The sequence below is a fragment of the Notothenia rossii genome, assembly GCF_949606895.1.
Source record: "Notothenia rossii genome assembly, chromosome: 6".
NCBI classification, from domain to species: domain Eukaryota; kingdom Metazoa; phylum Chordata; class Actinopteri; order Perciformes; family Nototheniidae; genus Notothenia; species Notothenia rossii.
The window spans coordinates 60,505,677-60,525,739 of NC_136909.1; the positions used below are offsets into that span (position 1 = coordinate 60,505,677).

Genomic DNA, 20,063 nt, shown 5'->3' on the forward strand with positions numbered 1-20,063 from the left:
TTTTCATCACAAGCCTTTCTCTATTTGTTCATTTGACACCTTACACACTTCAACACAAAATATCCAAATGTCACTACTTTTGTTGTCATGGATCTAACATTATGACAAATATAAAGCAGAAAAGACACAGAGCAAGTAACGAGCTGGAGCGATGAATTATGAATGACGAGGGGGATACATAATTTAGCGGGATTTTGTTGCATATTTTATGGTAATCATTTCCTTTAATTTGCAAATCACAATTGCCTTACTGCAAGGCAGACATTAAACGGCACAAACAATCCCAATGGCTAAGGGCAGCCGGATAAACTTTATAAATGCTTGATGATGACTTCCGGTGAAGAGAGTGACCATCATGGCCAACACATCCTCACTCCCAGGTCGGCCTATGTTGACGTTATGTCAAGGTCCCCTCTGTCGGCTTTGTCAACACAAGGGGGGCGGCACTTAGCGTACATTTTCAACTTTCCAGGATGTCCATAGGCTTCTAGCTCCCTAAACGTATGTTGTAGACGACTTGAGATAGCGAGCAAATGCTACCCGCAGATCCATTCTCACAGCGTTTATCAACCTTTTTCTTACTCAATATCAAGCCACACTTATTGTTTTTACTTCTTTATTTTAATTGAATGATGTAGGACTTTTGTTGCCGTCGGTTATGGGGAGAGTAGGGGCTCAGAATACTGAAATCTGTATTGTTTCATCATGTTCTCCTTCTAATTTTGTATTATTTTCTAAACCACACACTGTTATTTACTCAACAATAACACATAATTATCCTTGTGTTTATTTATTTGTTTGATTAATAAACAAAAGTTGGAGTCCGTCAGGACCGAGGGTCGGAGCAGCTCTTTAGCTTTAGAGAATTGTACACCCGGAAGTAAGTATTCTCTCCGCTTTGCTTGACAAACCCTGTGATAGTCCTCAAGCTCTCTGATTGGATGTTTGAGTGTGCGCCGAGGGTTACGCCGAGCGTCGAACAACACTTTGAAAGGGGATGGAACCACGGCAGACTGTCCAAAACTGGATTTGAACGGGTCCACCCCGTCCCCAACCCCGTCCCCAGAACTACACATGCTGGCTATTGTGTGTTTCGCAACATGTTCTATGGCACGTCTCTGCTGGGAGTTGTAGTTTTAAAAGACATTTTCATATTTCCCATAATAAGAAGATGCCACTATTAAACTGTGTACATCCCTGGAGGTTTAGTGGATAGCAAACACTCACATTTAAAACATATAATTAATAAATGGGTCAAAATTGCTTGTGCCCATAATGGGCAGCATTAATATATACCCACATGCCAGCCAAGATCAGAAGAGCTTTATTTAACAGCTGGTCTTATGTCTGTGACCCAGGGGCGGATCTAGAAAGATATTCATGGGGTGGCAAGAGGGTGGCAGGAGAATTTTAGGGGTGGCATCCCCTGGCAGAAGTATATGCTGATTTAATCGCAGTCATATCAATTAATGTTAACTTGGAAAGCCACAATATTTATTTTAACTCAATAACATTTGGTGACATTATTGTGGCACATCAGTAAAGCCTAAAATATAGATATATAAGGTGGCAGACTTAATTTAATGAATTTTAAATGAACAATAACTGAATGAGTTTGTCTCACTCTTAGACCAGCAGGGGTACCAAATCTATGCAGACTGCTGCAATAAGTACATTAATTAACTGTCTCATCGATGTTTGTCTGAATGAATATGATACTATTAACAATCATATTATTCCTATCAGCTGTCAATCACTGTTATGATTCACATATTTAGTGTTATTATTAAATAAACTATATTTTTTGAAGGAGTTAATGATGAATGTTCCTCAAGATGCTTGCTCACCCTCCCTCAAATTTGAAAGACAAGTAATTACTATCATATATCATATATCAAAATAATCAAAGGAACAGTTCAGCGCCCAACGACTTCATTGCAAACAGTTACAACCTTAGCCTCGTTCACACCGCAGTACTTTTCCCACTTTAGTTCCGATATAGTTCCGAAATGTCGCGTTCACACTAAAAAGAGCCGGAACTAAAATGAGTTCATGAGAACCTTTTTACCCCCTTTTCCGTCCCTGCTAGAGAGCAGGGACTCTCATGCGGCTCTCTTGTGAGAAAATAGCTATATTTCTGATTGGTTGGGCGGATTACAAACCACGCCCCGTAAAACTCAAAAAAAGTGTTGTGAAGCCACCATTTTATTATCCTCGCATTAGCATTATTAGCATTAGCCCAGCGCAGAAACGCAGAGAGACTAACTTATGGCAACACAAAATAAAACATGGGAGCGGTGGAGATGAGGAGGTGTAGGCGTTCTGGCGATTTACTCGGAAGGCTTCCCAGCAGCTTCTACTGAAGCCAGTCCCCAACCCCGGGGACTTCCGGCCGGGGATTTTGGGCGGCAGTATACGCCGTGAAGTTGTTTGCGGCCTGCCAGTAAACCCAAAGCAGAAGAAGAAGTGACGTCAGCGGCTTCATTTGCCTAATCCACCCCCAGGGACTTATTCCGGTGTGAACGCGATCTGTACTAAGTTCATCAGCTAAGTTCTCATGAACCTTTGTGGGAAAAGTACTGCGGTGTGAAAGCGCCTCTTGACATTACATCAGAAAGAACAAACAGTAAAGAAGTGACTAACTACATCAGTTAGGGTTAAAAAATGTGTAATCAGCTAAAACATATACATTACATCGCTGCAGTTATTATCCAGTGGAAAGTCCTTGCCTACTGGCCTAGTTAAATCAAAGTGGTTACTTTTTTTTGGCTGGGCAGTGTAGTTTTACACACCTTCTTATTTGACTTTCTCTGGACTTAAAACGATTTTTGGGGGCAGACCCCCACAAAAAAAAATATATATTTACACACGTAAGGTGATCATCTTAACAGTTTATTATGCTCATCGAACCATCCGTGAGCAGAGCATCAAGTTGGCATGCCTATAACAGCTGAATGTGGCGATTACCATCTTGTTCAGCAAAACGCCTCACAAACTTATTAGGATCCAAAGCTTTAGTGCGTTTTGATTCAATGCTGAGTACAGCCTGAAAAACATATCGAGGATTAAAAAAATAATGTCACAATAGGACTTAGAAAAGCTTGTCCATGCTTTTATTTTCAGTAGACTCAACTACTGCAATAGTGTATTCACAGGGCTGACAAAAAAATCCATCAGAAAGCTGCAGCTGATTCAGAACGCTGCTGCACGTGTCCTCACTAACACTAAAAGAGTGGATCACATCAGTCCGGTTCTGAACTCTTTACACTGGCTTCCAGTCGGCCAAATAATTGATTTTAAAATACTATTAGTAGTTTTTAAATCATTACATGGTTTAGGACCAAGGTATGTTGGTGAACTCCTACATAATTACGAGCCATCAAGGTGCCTCAGGTTTTCTGGGACGGGTCTGCTATCGGTTCCGAGAGTAAAAACAAAACATGGAGAGGCAGCATTTAGCTATTATGCCCCGACAATCTGGAACAAACTGCCTGTGTCATGCACGTCCGCAGAAACGCTTACTATTTTTAAATCGAGACTAAAAACATATCTCTTTGGCTGCTTTTAATTGAGCTGCTCATATTCCCACAACAGTATGCCTTTTAAACATGTATTGATAGCTGTGGTGTTTATTTTTAATATTTTATTATCTTTGCTTTGTAATGCCTGTTGTAAAATGCCACTATATATGTGTTTTTACTGCATGTATTCCTAAAAAGTATTTTAATTTGTTTTGTAAAGCACTTTGAATTGTCGCGTACAGAAAAGTGCTATATAAATAAACTTGCCTTGCCTTACAGCCAAACTTGACAGTAGTGATGTTACGTATTGCGCCGAGGCTTTTGAGCGTGTGTCGAGTAATCCCCAAAGCTTTTTGTGAAGCATGTATCGAGGCTTGTATCGTTTTGGGCAAGTGACGTCATCGATGACAAACGAAGCCTTGCTGCCTGTCGATACCACGTGACTGCTTCAGGAAGCGATTCAGATCGGTTGAACAGTTGAACCACAACGCTCATAATACCCATGGATGTATAATATGAACCATATTACCCCTCCTGTACCCGGGCTCGGTTACACGATGGAATTAAGAGAGCTCAGACCCTCACTTATATAGAGGTTGGAACATGTCATAAGTATAAATAGATACAAGCATAAATAAATGTAGGAATAAAAACATCAATACATAAATGAATAAATACAGGAATAAATATGGTGCAGTGTTTTCAGGCAGATTCAGTGCGTGTGCTGTGGCTCTGCTGGAAAGCAGTTGACTCACGACCGTAGGGTCCCTGGTTCAACAACTGAACAATGCGTCTTTTTTGTTGTTTATAAAAGCTGCAGCTAAATGAAATAATGTAGTTAATAAATGTATTCTTTGATATGGTTTAGCCTTTCTCAGGCTACAACATGTTTAAGTGTGTGAATATTATTAAGGAATACAAATCCCTCTTTTGCAAAGTTTACCAGCCTCCTTAGGCTTTTCAATCACAATCATTCAACTGGAATAAAAACAATATTGTTAACATGAAAATATAATTTAATGTTCGTTGTTTAGAGTTATTCTAAGGCTTTACTCATTGGGAACTCGGTATGAGATTGAGCACACTGTTGAAATGTCCAATCTCCCTGTTTTACACACTTTGACCAACAGGGGGTTTGTGTTCAAATGAAGCCCATGATGAAGCCTCATGAGATGAGCCCTTTTGCGAACCAATTGGCTGGAAAGCTTCAAAGCTTCATAAGGCTTAATCTCGCCATCACTACTTGACAGGCTCTTCTCTGTCATTGTAGACCGCAAATACCTCATTCCTTCCGTCTACTTGGATCCAAAATGCTTCTCGTTTTGCGCTGTCCCCCCGTTCAAATTAATTAGCCGCCAAACAATCATATTTCCAGACTCGCGCCAGGGCCGGGAGAGGGGTTACAAGGCTCGCGTCTTGTGCTCCATTCACTTGCACTCGGACATTAGAGATTTTCTCTCATAAATGTCCGATGAGCCACAACTTTTCTTTCAAAACAAAGCTGTCAACTGGGGTGGCAGCTGGGGTAGCAAGGCTTTTTTTTGAGGTGGCAGCTGCCACCTCGTGCCACCCCTTAGAACCGCCACTGCTATGACCCATCCTGTTGTTAATTGATAAGCCTGAAACATGCACTTGTCAAGGTTCAGAGGCACATTTTGCAAATATGGCAGTAGCCATCGATCATCTTAAGATAAGATATACCTTATTGATCCCAAGTTGGAAACATTTTGTGTTACATCAGCATGTGTAACAGTTGTAAATATGCAGTGGTGTTTATTTGTAAATCATTTAGTATAATCACACAAATTCTGTGTTTTATATTTAATAATTCTGTGTTCAATACCTGACAAGGTCGGAGATGAAAAACTTGGGTCGCAAGTTCCTCAACAGTGCATTGCAAGACATCTATCAATATGTGTGTATACCTCCACCATTAAACTGTCACATTCTGCACATTTCTTACTATCTACATACATATTATAAGAGTATAATACATATGTATAATATCTGTAAAAATAAGTGCTTAAACATGCAGTAGTTAACATTGCAGGAAAGCAATATATTAGTACTTTGTCAGGCTTAATATTTATACCCCCAAAGCTTTTTTCTTATTCAAAATAAGACCTTAACCTAAAGTATTCTTTAATGTTTAAATAAAGCCTTATTAGTTTGTCTGTGTGTGTCTCCTCCACCAGGTGTCCCTTTCTATCAGCTTTGCACCGTTGCTAAACATTTGCTATGGATCTGCGGGTAGCATTCGCTCGCGATCTCAAGTCGTCTACAACATACGTTTATGGAGCTATATATATAGAAGCCTATGGACATTCCGGAAAGTTGAAAATGTACGCTAAGGGCCACCCCCCTTGTGTTGGAAAAAGCCGACACAGGGGACCCCCCCTTGCGTTGGAAAAAGCCGACACAGGGGACCTTGACATAACGTCAACATAGGCCGACCTGGGAGTGAGGATGTGTTGTCATGGCAGCTTGGCCCTTTGCTCTGCTCCGCTGAGCTACTCTGTCCCCGTGCCACAGTTATAAAACTGGACCAAACTCTACTAAAATAGTCTCAGATAGTAGTATAAGCCGGGATGTTGCAGGAACCGAAGCAAAATCTACCTCGAACAACAAGGAATCTGAAGAAGAGCCCGACAGAGATGGAAGCTCAAGGCAGAGAACAGGCAACACGTGCTGACGAATCAAAATCTGAACTTGCAAGCATCAACAGCCTCCTGAGAGGAATTGCAGCAGATGTGAGCAGTGTAAAAATGGGCCTGGAAGAGCACGTTGGAGAAGCTTGGAGGAAGGATGTCGGAGGCTGAAGCCAGGATTTCTAACCTAGACGGTCCTCGGGGACGTTAGCAACAGCCGAGGTGCTAGCATAGATTCCACCGCAGCACACGTGAAAAAGCTCCAAGATAAAGTGACATAGGCCTACTTAGAAGATGCAGGGAGGCGGAATAACATTTGTATAACGGGCATACCAGAAAATGCTGAGAAAGAGGACCTACATGGTTTTGTGCTTAGCATATTTGCTGAAAAGCTGGACCTGGAAGTGGATATGGGATTCGAACTGGAGCGAGCACATTGCGTCGGACCAAATAAGGATGATGGGCACAGCCGACACATTTTGGTCCGCTTACTGAGATTCAGCGCCAGAGAAGCCGTTCTCCGGGCCGCCCGCGAAAAGAGGAGAGTCGAATGGCAGGGCAACATAATCTCCTTCTTCCAGAAGTTTTCTCAGGAGGTGCTTCAGCAGCGTAGGAAGTTTGATATGGTGAAGAAGCAGTTCCAAGAACGCAAGATACCGTACTCTATGTTGTATCAAGCAACTCTTAAGGCTCTGACACACTAGGCAGTCACCAGAGACACTGGAAAACACAGCAAAGACTTCAGCCGAGCACGTACAAACTGCGCATGCGTGAGTGGCAATAACTCTCCTTACCAGCAGGCGGCGGTAGTGTGTATTCGTCATTCAAAAGAGGCAACAATCGGAAGACAGAGAAGAAGAACAGACTGCGTGATCTAAACAAACAACAAATAGCGTGTTCTTTCCATTTTCACTCTCGTCCATCGAAAGCATGTTTCGTGCGGTACTGGAGCTATCAGCCATTGGAGTGTTGCTTGTGGAAGACATTCTCAAGCAACCGTTTCGCTTCTCATGCACTGATTCGCTAGCTGAACAGCCAATCAGAGTGATTTCTTTGTCCGACTGCCTGTGGCCGACGCACGGCCGATTCAACATGTTGAATCGGCCGTGCGTCGGCCATGAAAGGCTAAATAAGGCGTGTCACGGCCGACGGTGCGGGGCACACCAAATTGAGTTTGGGCGACAAGGCACGCTTTGTCGTCCGACTAACGAAAACGGCCGATTTCGGCCTGGTGTGTCAGGGCCTTTAGACTACTGTAAACAACCGATCCCATATCTTCACCTCGCCGGACGCAGCGGCAGGTTTCCTTGGAACACTGGACTGAATACCACGGTTATTGAACTGACCCGTTTCGGACTCTAAATGAACGACAGGTTGGTGGAGACACATGTTGCTGCGCTGCTTGCTATTCACAGTAAGAGCACCGGTTCCAGATTATGTTTAAATATTACATAGATCGAGCCTGGTTGTTGTAATCCTTCTGTCTCTGAAGGGGTTTCATTTAGATATTGTCTCGGGGAAATGTTGGAGTTTAATACTCCCCATGGATGTGGCTGCGCCTACATACAGGCTTTGGGTCGGTATGCAGTTAGATTTACTTTATTTATCTATTTATCATTACGATGTTACCACTGCATGGGTGTGTTTGTGTGTACATGCACAGCACACCTACGTGAATGTGCCCCAGTCTATGTGGGTCTGGTATATGTACTGTATCTTGTTTTATACATTTTGAGTTATAATTTACTAATTAATACTACAGCATGCCTATCTATTGGGTTATTTTTCATAGCTTCTTATTTTCTTTTTTCTCCCTGGAAGACACACTAATATTTAGTAGTGGTTGAAGAGACGGGCGATTTTATTTATGGATAATACATTTAAATAACAGGCTTTGAGGGTGGGGCATTCAGGGATCCTTTTCACAGGATGCAATATAGAAGTTTAGTTAAAGGAGGAGAGCCACATGTTCTGCTTTGGCTCATAGTCGTAGTTTTTCTGTGTCATTTGTTTTGTGTTTTATGTTAAGTCAGTGTTGTGTTTTATGTTAAGTCTGTCGTCTTACAGGGGAATGTTTCAGTATGGCTGGAGCTCTTAACGTGTGCTCTGGTTGCAGTTTTTCAAATAATCTTGGTATCTACATCTGGAAATGGATAGTGGGTGATCTGGTAGATTGACATCATTAAATGTTAAGGGTGCAAACCTAGCCACTAAAAGGAAGAAGATTTTACTGTATTTAAAACACAAAAAACGGATCTGACTTTCTTGCAGGAGACCCACCTGGAGAAAAAAGACTCTTTGTTGTTTCAGAGGGACTGGGTAGGACAGGTTTTTTATAGTGCTGGATCCTCTAGCCCAGTGGTTCCCAACCTGGGGGGACTTTTTAATCCACATAAACACATCGGCAAAATCCGGCTTACTTTGAGCATGTGTTTTAAACAGTTTAATCCCTTTATGAATTGTTTCCACTTGCGGCCTCCTTTAATTTCTTCATACAGTGGGAATCCAAATGAATTAATCCTGAGTCCAATAACCATCAAAGTCACTCCAATAGTGCTCCTTAATTACGATTTCATCCTCCTTTAACAAAATGCTTCACATTCATCCAGTTTGTGACAGTAGTTGTAGCATTTTTGAGACTTTTAAACTTTAATTACCGCTGTTGCGCCCCCCCCCCCCCCCCCCCTTGTGTGTGTGTGTGGGGGGGGGGGCGCAACTTCCAACAGGAGTCATTTGGGGGGCCTCTTGGGAACAAAGGTTGGGAACCACTGCAGTCTAGCCAGAGGGGTGTTGCCATTTTGATATAAAAGAATCTCAAAATGTAAATACTAAATCAGATGAAGAGGGGAGATGGATAGCTATTGATACTGAAATATATGGTATTAGATGTACTTTTATGAATATATATGCCCCAACAGCGGACTTGCCAGGTTTCTTTATAGACGTCAGCAATACTATAAGACAATTCGGAAACTCGTATACAATATTAGGCGGGGTTTTTTCTATTACAAAACAAACATCCATAGGTAACATCTTAATATCAGATCATGCTTCGGTCGGGATAGTGTTTCGTTTAGGCCAAAGGCCAAGAACCCCACCCACTAGGTGGAGATTTAATACATCCCTACTCCGAGATGGACAGTCCCTGGAATTTATAAAAAACGAAATAATGGATTATTGGCTGAATAATGAAGGCTCACAGCCGTGGAGTGGGATGCATTTAAGGCAGCCATTAGAGGTTGACTCATTCAACACTGTTCATATCTGAAAAGGAAATCGGTTCAACGGCTTAAGGAATTGGAGCTGGAAATAAAAAATCTGGAAAATGTACACTCTTCCCAGCCTGACCACGCTACCCTTTGGAACTAAACAAACTAAAAGTAGAATTTAACTCCATATTACAGAAGGAATTAGAATATACATTATTCAGAACTAAACAGAAATATTATGCCTTCATAGGGAACTTAAATATAGTTGGGGAAAGCATATTTTAGCATAATCTTGACTAAAACAAACAGATGCCATTCAAGTACACTTGAATATCCATGCCATACTGTAACACACTGCTTACTGCATGGCTATTGAGACCACACCCCCTACAGGCACTGTGCATTCCTCCATCACATGCACAGATGAGTAATATTTAACTCAACATTCCTGTTTTTGTTCTTCAATGAAACAAATAATTGTTCAATCAAATAATTAGAACTTGTTCTGTTCTACTTAAAAAAATAAAAAAATATGTTGAAATGTCATGTTTTTTGTTTAATTTTGCTGGAGAGAAAAGGATGACAGTCAGGAGACGAAACCTCCTTTTATGCGCACCGGGGCCGGCTACGTTTATAGAAGTCTCAGTGGATGAATGCTTGCATTATATGATCAAGGGGTAGTACCCATAGAGTCCAGTAGAGGGCGGAGCCTGTGAGAGATATAACTATAGGTTACTTACGTAACCCCAGTTCTCAGAGTAACATGAAGTGAGATGTCTCACTATGGGATGCACCTCATCGCGGAGCAAACAGAAGCTCCTGGTGATCTTGACGTCAGCGTCAGGGAATCTACCCCCTATAAGTAGCTTGCGCTACGCCGCATGCATCATTCAAAATAAGCACCTCTTCTTGCTTCACCATAGCAAGGAGGGCCGTCTGGTGAGACATCTCACTTCATGTTACTCTGAGAACTGGGGTTACGTAAGTAACCTATAGTTCTCATTCGTAACACTCCGTTCGATGTTTCACTATGGGATATTGTAGCTCCCGTATTGCCAGACGAGCTTATCTCGAAAATCACCAAACCCAACCAGAATTTAACAGTTAGAGCTCTAACTCAGCAGGGGGCCCAGCACTGCATGGGCCACACTGGGAGCAGAGACGTCTAATCTGTAAAAGCGGACAAAAGTGAGCGGCGAGGAACAGCTCGCTGCTGCACAAATGTCTTGAATGGAAACACCCCTGAACAAAGCCCAGGATGTAGCCAGACCACGAGTCGAATGAGCACGCAAACCCAAAGGTGCCTGCAGACCCTGACTCGTGTAAGCCAAAGCAATTGCCTCCACAATCCAGTGAGAGAGCCGTTGCTTAGTAACAGGCTTGCCCTTCTGAGGGTTAGCCCAGGATACAAAGAGTTGGTCATTATGACGAAACTCTTTTGATCTGTCCATATAAGTGCGTAAAGCACGGACTGGACACAGCAAATTCGGCTGCTGTTCCCCGGAGGGACACAGCGGCGGAGGAAATGCCTCAATGTCAATGGGGGTACATGAACGAACCACCTTAGGTATAAAGGCAGGGTTGGGCTTCAGCAACACTCTCGTTAACCCTCGGGCGAACTGAGTGCATGAAGGATGTACAGATAGCGCATGAATGTCACTGACTCGCTTGGCGGATGCCAGGGCCAGTAACAGCACTGTCTTGAGTGACAGGTGCTTCATGTCAGCTTCTTCCAGGGGTTCAAATGGGGCTCGAGTGAGCCCATCTAAAACCACTGTCAAGTCCCATAAGGGCACCAGTGACCTGGAAACAGGAAGAAGCCTGCGAGCTCCCTTCATAAAATGGCAGACCAGAGGATGTTGGCCGGCCGTCTTACCTTCAAAACCCACATGGCATGCAGCAATAGCAGCCAGGTAGACTTTGATCGTGGAGAAAGCTCTGTGTTTATCAATTAGGTCCTGTAGAAATGATAAAATCACTCCCACAGGACATTGAAAAGAGGTGTGCGCTTTTTGAAGGCACCAGTCCTCAAACAGCCTCCACTTACAGTCATAAAGACACCTAGTGGAGGAAGCTCTCGCACTCTGAATAGTGTTTATCACCTTCTGCGGGAGACCCACTGCATTCAGATTATACCATTCACGGGCCAGGCCCATAGGGCCATGCGCTCCGAGTGTGGGTGAAAGATTGTCCCCCCCGCCTGAGACAGTATCTCAGGCGGGGGGGACAATCACAGCAGACCGCGGCTGACCGCACAGCAGCTGATATATCTCCGCCAGCCAGTACATTGCAGGCCAGTGCGGAGCTATCAGGATCATTGTGTGTCGCCGTTCCCTCACTCTGGCCAGAGTTGGGGGTATCAGCGCCAGGGGTGGAAACGCATACAGGAGGACCGGAGGCCAAATGTGCGCGAGCGCGTCCACGCCTAATGGTGCGTTTTGATCGCACATTGAAAAGAAAAGCTGACAGTGAGCATTTTCTTTTGATGCGAACAGATCTACCGCGGCTCGGCCGTAACGCACCCACAGCTGGCTCACAACCATTGGATGTAGAGTCCAGTCTGCATACAGTGGTACACCTCTGGACAGCAGGTCTGCCCCGAGGTTCATCACACCCGGTACGTGCGTCGCTCTCAGAGAGAGGAGACGACCGCAGCTCTACAAGATAAGTTTGCGTGCCAGCATATGTAACTGGAGAGAGCGCAAACCCCCTTGTCGGTTTATATACAATATTGTGGTCGTATTGTCCGTCCTCACGAGGACATGGTGTCCTCTGAGAAAAGGCAGAAAGCAATTTAGGGTGAGGGACACCGCTAAAAGCTCCAGGTAATTTATGTGCGACCGCTGGAGGTCTCTGCTCCAGAGACCCCTCACCGGACGACCTTCGTAAATACCTCCCCAGCCTGTCAGACATGCGTCTGTGGTGACCACCTTCCGTGAAAGGACAGCACCCATAGGCACGCCCCGTACCAGAAAAGTCGGGTGCAGCCAGTGGTGCAGTGCCATTACGCATTTCACAGTAACCATCACTCTCCGCGGGGTTTAGTTTTAGAGTGGCTACCCAGCGCTGAAACTCCCTCATGTGTAACCGTCCCAGTCATACGGCCACGATGGCTGACGCCATGAGCCCCAGTAACCGCAGGCATGATCTGAAAAGAACATGTTTGCAACGCTGGAAATGAGCGAGGCAAGCTCTGAAAGCTTTCACTCTTTCCGCTGACAGGCGGGCTGTAAAAGGCACCGAGTTCAGGTGTAAACCCAGGAAGAGTACAGTCTGTGCCGGGCACAACATGCTCTTTTCTGTGTTTATTATGAAACCCAGGTTGAGCAGGTGCTTTACGAGGACATTTGTCTGCGTAATAGCCTCCTGCTCCGACTGTGCGAGAAGCAGCCAGTCGTCTAGGTAGGTTGCCAGGCGAATACCCTGTTGTCTTAACGGGGCTATCGCGGCTTCCGTACATCGTACAAACACTCTTGGACTGAGAGACAGACCGAAGGGAAGTACTCTGTATTCGTAACAGATCCCCTGAAATGCGAACCTCAGATATTTCCTGTGTGGGTAATATACTGGGATGTGGAAATACGCATCTTTCAGGTCGACTGATGTAAACCAGTCGTTTTGTCACACGAGACGCAGCAGAGATGTGTGAGTGAGCATTCTGAATTTGTATCTTTTTAGATATTTGTTCAGAGCCCTCAAATCTAGTATTGGCCGAATTCCGTTCCCTCCCCGTTTGGGAACGAGGACATACTTGGAATAAAAGCCGCTCTGACTCTGCTCGGCGGGTATTATAGATATAGCCTTCTTTTCTAGAATTGAGAGAATCTCTCTCTCCAGAATATGGGCTGACTCTCCTCGGGCTTGTGAATACAGAACGCCCGAGAAGCGAGGGGGGGTGACAGCGAATTGGAGTCTGTAGCCCCGTGTTACTGTCTTGAAAACCCAAGCAGACGCTGTGAGCATCTCCCACTGTTTGCTCCTTAGAGCCAGCGGAGATGTCACGTCTCTTACCCTCTGAGTCTCTATTTGTTGTGTTATGGGGCCCTCTAGTGTCTGAACACGATGGTACCCCATTTCGACAATCCCCACCGAGACTGCGGATGCGCGTGACGGTGGTGCCTTCACAACCCCAGCCGGCACTGCGCATGCGCGTGACGGTAGCTGCTCTATAACCCCAGTCGTCACTGCGCATGTGCATGAGGGTGGTGCCTTCACAGACCCGTCTATTATCCGCCTTTTGAGAGAGGCCGTAGCTGCTCTCAAAAGAGGGACAGGCGACAGACTGTTTATTGTTTTTATTGTCTTTCTTTTCATTTTTTTGGACTGCGCCCTCGGCTTGAAGCCTGGATGCGACAGTGAAAAATTGTTTATTTGAAAACAACAACAATTGTGACATGTGTTTTTGTGACTTAGGCAGATAGCAGAACTCGCTGTCTCTGGTATTAAGTCTGTTTCCCTTCTGGCGCGAACTCGAGGATGGCGTTGCGGCATCACTCGAGGCGGCGGGAAGATGGAGGCCTGGTGGCACCCCGAAAACACATCTGGAGCTGGGGAACAGGGAACTTCCAGCTCTGTCACCGAGGAGAGGAGGCTGTCAGGCCGCCCGCTTCTTCTTCCTCGACTGGTGACCGAAAATCTGAGTCGGCTGTGCCTGAACAGCAGCTGCCGAAACCGGAGATTTCATCGGCCAGCTCGTCCTCGTCTCCTGCCTGGGTTGGGGACTCGGGGCGGGCTGTGGCCTCTGCTGCCTCGGTACCTTGAACCGGGCAGAACGTGAGGCAATTTGGGCGAAGGACTGCCGCGAGACCGTTGCAGGTAGCGGCTGGACCCTTCGGGGGAGACAGAGGTGCAGGGCCTCGTCTTCCTTCTTTTTCGACTCACATCTCCGCTGCATCGAGACTAAAGCGGAGCCGAAAAAACCCTCGGGAACGATAGGCATGTCAAGAACATCCTCCTTTTCCCGGTCTGGGAGGTTGGTCAGGTTGAGCCACCTGGCTGTCTCCTGTACCACCATTATGCCCATGACTTTGCCCGTGGCCTGGACTGCACAGCGCTGCACACGGAGGCAAATGTCCGTGATTGCTGCGATCTCGTCCCATACGGCCGGCCCAAGTTTGCTCGATAGGTCCTCGCAGAGCTCCGCCTGGTAGGCGGTCAGCAGTGAGGAGACATTGATTGCCCTGGCGGACAACGCTGCGGATTTATAGGCCCGTTCTGTCATCGCTGACTGGAACCGGTCTGCCTTCACCGGTAGCGCGGGGTTCCTGCTTGGTGTCAGAGCCAGCCTCGGTTGGAGGTGGGCTGCCACCAGCGGTTCCATGGGCGGCATGCGGAGCAGGCCGAGCCTCTCCATACCGTCACAGTCCAGGGAGGAGGCACCCTGGATTGGGGCCTTATTACTGAAGGGGCGGTCTCTCCACGAGACCGACACCTCATCCAGCATCTCCGGGAAGACTGGAAGGAGCTGCCTCTTTGTCCTCGCTGCGTCGGGCAAAGTCTTCCCCTCGTAGCGAGACCTGGAGGTCTCCTTGGCCATTTCAGGCCATGGGATGTCCAGCCTGGAAGCGGCACGTTGACACACGGCCTGCAGGTCCATGCTCAGACAGGGCGAAGCTGGTGCGCTATCGCCCGGGAGAGCAGCCATCGCTCCCGGCTTTGCAGCCTGAGCTGATGACACGAAGACATCATCGTCTTGCTCATCCGAGTCGGACAGGAGGAATTCAGAGGTATCCTCTTCGTCCTCCATGTAGTCCAACTCCAGGACATCATCCGCGGGCGAGACCATGGTGAGGTCCAGTTGGGAGGTCCAGCTTGACACAACGCGGGGCTCCGCTCTCGCGGCTGTTGCCGCCACCGGGTCCCAGCCTGACACGGCGCGGGGCTCCGGTTCAGCAGCTGCCGCTGTTATTGAGCCCCAGCCTGACACAGCGCGGGGCTCAATCTCCGCGGCGGACGCCCCCATGTCTTGATTGCTGGCCGGCGAAACAGTGGACATGAGGGGGTCCTGTCCCGACAAGCTAGCTTGGCGTGCTAGCCGTCGGCGGAGGCTCTTGATGGTGAAGCGGGCACAATGCCCGCACGAGCCGGGGTTGTCGATAGCCTCCTGGGCGTGTTCCAGCCCAAGGCAGGACGAGCAGACCTGGTGTGAGTCTGTGCCTGATATCTTCAACCCGCAGCCGCAGAGCCGAGCCTCCGAGTCCCTGACTCCTCTGATGTGAGGGAGAGAAGCGTCCATCTCGTTCGCCGTGGTGACGGCGTGGAGAGGACCCACTCGTAACAGGTACGTTGCTGAGAAAAAATCCTTCCCCACCTGTCGTTAATCCGGAGAAAAAACGACGGTGTAGAATTTTATTCTCAAAGAATATTAACTGGTGTGTTAATACCCTTTTTATCTTCCCCTCCTCTGGTGTGAGAGAGAAAAATAAAAAACCGTCCCCGCTACCTTGGTGTCGGTAGTGAGGAAAGGCAAGCTAGTAACAGGTGTGTTACCAGCTTGAAAAATCAAAACCTTACCTTTAATTCCGAAGAAATAAACGTCGAGGTAGATTGCAACACTAACTGGTGTGTTCGTATTAACAGTCTTCTTGCAGAAGTATATATAGAAGTAGCCGGCGAGCGCCCGTCGACCGAAGTTAGCTTGGATAGCTTGGTTCCGTCTGTGGACTGTGTGAGCTAGCCCGGCTACCAATAGAGATGTGCTCTGAAGCGAGAAGAGGTGTTTGAATGATGCATGCGGCGTAGCGCAAGCTACTTATAGGGGGTAGATTCCCTGACGCTGACGTCAAGATCACCAGCCAATCAGGATTGGCGTAATGAGATTGATGCTTCTGTTTGCTCCGCGATGAGGCGCATCCCATAGTGAGACATCGAACGGAGTGTTACGAATGAGAACACATATTTTTCATATTTGCTTCGTCTTTTGGAGATTTTACTTTATAATCGTTTATCTCATGTTGGTTTTTGAAATACCAGTGTGTATTTTGAATATATCATAGTTACATTATTGCGTAAAGGAGCTAAATAAGGTCCAGTAGGCGGCTCATGATCGATTCCGACCAGAGGGCAATGTCATCCTCCCTATCTCCCCCTTTAAAATCTGTCTCTATGATAAAGTGGCCCAACACGGGAAAGATTCAGGCAATGTTATCCCCTCTATCTCCCCCTTTTTTATCACTGTATTTTTAATAAAGGCGCTCTCTTGCCCAAAATATATATATAAAAAGAAAAAAAAGCAACACAAAGTAGGCTACATCAATACAATTATTTTTAACAGGATCTCCCATCCTTGAGAATTATGTGGTCTTTTGGCGGCTATGGCTTAGGGGGGTTATTGCGTTGATCTACCAATCAGGGGGTCATTGGTTTGATCCCCAGCAAGTTTAAGTGTCCCCGGGAAATATATCTTGCCCTAAATTGCTTTAGAAGGCACATCTATGGTAGTGAAGTATCTGTAAGTTGCTTCGGATAAAAGTAGCTAAATGTAATGTAATATCAAATGTAATATACATTATTATTTTTAAATGATGTATCTATTTACCTATATATGCTATTTCAATAACTTGCATATCACTCTTATTGCACTATTTCACAATTTCACTTTTTTAAAACTATTTTTCTTTTTGTATTTACTATTTACTATTTACTTTCACTATATTTTTTCTGTTTATCTGTGTTTTGTGTTGCTCTGTTGGAGAAGCCTGTGACACAAGATTTTCATCGGCAGAACTAAACTGTAGCTATGTTCGTATGACTAAATAAAGAACCTTGAACAAGCGACAACTTCCCCATAGCTGCAGAATCTGACAAGTGTCTGTAGCTGTCATGCATTGATGCCATTTTTGTAACCATATCTGACCCTGCTGATACAATGCTGTACGTACAAGGGACTTCCCTTCCTTACTGGTTCAGTTTCAAAATTACAGAGGTTTCCTTAGAAAACAAAGTGATGGATAGCTGATGGAGCGGCCCTTAGTGAGGTGCTGCCATCTCCTGTCGGCTCTGAGGTGATGCATGACTATAATTGTGCCTTCACAGAAGCTGAAATGCATGTATTTAAGGAGGATGACAAGTTTGTATCGTCACCCTGCCTGTAAGAAATCACAGCAAGTTCTCACATTTTCTCCAAATTTGCCACCATGTGTTTAAATTGATTTCTGCCATGCTTCCACAGAGCCTGTCTGACAGTGACATGAACAAGTTTAGTCTTGTCTACCAACCGTAAGTAACACATTGATGTCATCGCCGTCATCACACACTTCAATCACACCTTCTTTTATTCTCACCTACCCCCCCCTCCTCCTGTTCATATCAGCTTTTATTATGTGCCTGATAAAATACAAAGCTTGAAAATTAGAGATTTAAATTATCTCAGAGGTAAAATGTGTGTGTGTGTGTGTGTGTGTGTGTGTGTGTGTGTGTGTGTGTGTGTGTGTGTGTGTGTGTGTGTGTGTGTGTGTGTGTGTGTGTGTGTGTGTGTGTGTGTGTGTGTGTGTGTGTGTGTGTGTGTGTGTGTGTGTGTGTGTGTGTGTGTGTGTGTGTGTGTGCGCACATATGCATAGTTTGTCTGGACTTGTGTACACACAGCTGGATGTGTGTGTTGTCTGCCTGGCTGCACCTGCACATTTCTCCGTATGTTGTTCCTCTTTATGTATCCCTGACGTGTCTTTGCGTGTCTTTAAAAAAACCATATCTGTTAATATTAGTTATTAACTGAAATAGGTCAGTAAAACTTGATATATGTTTTACCAACTTATATCTACTTTTTTTATTTAATATTTAGAATTCTTAACAAATTTATAAAACTATTACAAAAATGAAATAACTATTTTCTATTTACACTTTGAACGTTAACTTATTCTTGATATTTACCAATTAAAAATGAAGTAAGTGAAGTCCATTTCATTATATTTTTCATTTTTATGTGAATTATGTTATTTGGGACACATATTTATTTTTATTTTTTAGCTATAAATAAATACGTTTAATTAATGAGTTTAATTAACTTTTAGGCCTAATATGGAACAAGCAGGGGAAATGTAATATGATTTATACACTGCACAGGTACGACACATTTTCACTGAATAATGTTTGTCCTCATTTCTCTATGACTTCCTGTTTTGATATGGTTGTTCATCCCTTGTTGAACCAGGAAATAACATGTTAGAGCTAATAAAATACTGAGAGTTCTCTCTGGTCCTCCCACACAATGTAGAAACATTTATTTTTAATTTGTGAGTCATTGCTTCATATATCAGAGCCTCATAACTTACTCTTAATATTCATTATATACAGTCACTATAACACAACTTTTTTTAATATCTCACAGAGCCAGTAATAAACCAAACTGTTTCCACTTTGTCTTTGACGTAACAAGAATATACAGAGCAGATCTATTTTATGAATAAATAGGAAAAAACTTTAGGAATTTAAATGTTTCATAATCATGTGAGTGTCCATGGTTTCACATTAATCTCCGGGCCAAATGGTGACTAAAGGCTGTCTAAAGATTATTCTTACTATGAATCATGAACAGCCGTTTCCTTAATAATCCAAAACTGTAATTCTGTATGCACATTTTTGACCACAAACAGCCTGTGTTTTTTCCTCCTGTGCTGTAGTTGACTGTAATCACAGGAAGAACAGACATGTAATTAGCAAAAACAGCTCCATGGTGACCACCATAGACTGTATGATATGCTGACCACACACACTGTGGAACATTGTGCCAGTCTAACAGGAAAGCCATATACTCATTTTTGCAAAATTGAACTTTCCATGGCACCATACTTGAACTTACACTTCACCCCCAACGTGTGTTGCTTAAAATACAGTATGTGTGACAAAACTGTCAAACAATTTCCTCAGTAATGACTTGTCAGTAGACTTTCAAAACGTGTCAACTGTTCCTTAGAGATGATGAAATGATAGTAAATTAAAACACGGTGAAAAGCTAAAGTAATGCTATAAACAAACTACATCATTTTCATGTCTCAATTAGCCACTTGTTAGCAACTGCCTTTATTAGGACACAGAAAGCTTAAGAAAATTCACCAGTGGGGTGTGTATTGAAGTATTGTTTAATAAAAATAGATGAACATCTCGTAAGCTTGAGTTAACCAAAGACCTTTGGAATCGAACCAAAAACTCTGTCAAATGTAGCTTATTCTCAGTGCTCATCTGCGTCTTGAGACTGATGCACAAGTCACTAAAAGAAGTTGTGTGTGTGGGGGGGGGGGGGGGGGGGGAAGAGAAGTGACTTTTCCTGCAGAGGCTGTAAAGAGTAACACCCTCCCCTCTATGACAAAGACGTGACTTGTAGCCAAATACTGAATTCATTTACATTTCTGCGGACAGTCTTGCAGCACACAATGTTTGAGAAGTAGAGGGCCGAAAATGTTAAACATGAATATGGATACGTTAGGTAAACTCGCTGCTCCAGCTACAGCAAAGATTCGGTAAGAGGTTTAATATTATTTTATATGTTGAGGTGGTTGATGACACAAAATCACTTTTTGCTGCTGTTTTATTCTATTGAACTGTGTATATATTTTTGCACTATTGACAAAAAATGTAAAATACTTTTTTGTATGTGTTTGCAGTTTAGTGCCAGAAAAAAAGTATTGTGACATTTGCTAACTTTTTACTGAAAGTAACAAAAACAAACAATCTCAATGTTCAAAGTACTC

The 20,063-nt window shown here is 44.4% G+C and overlaps 1 protein-coding gene across 4 annotated transcripts in view; it reads left to right on the plus strand.

Annotated features, from left to right (window-relative positions):
* The window catches only part of blnk (B cell linker), a 71,293-nt gene that overhangs the window by 19,843 nt on the left and 31,387 nt on the right, over positions 1-20,063 (plus strand). For 2 of the 4 annotated variants that reach the window (XM_079686887.1, XM_079686888.1), the window contains exon 3: positions 17,549-17,595. In XM_079686887.1, the coding sequence (XP_079543013.1) occupies positions 17,549-17,595 (47 nt within the window). Of the gene's footprint in view, positions 1-17,548; positions 17,596-19,692; positions 19,833-20,063 lie in introns of those variants that run through there. The other 2 variants (XM_079686889.1, XM_079686890.1) reach the window with 2 other exon arrangements.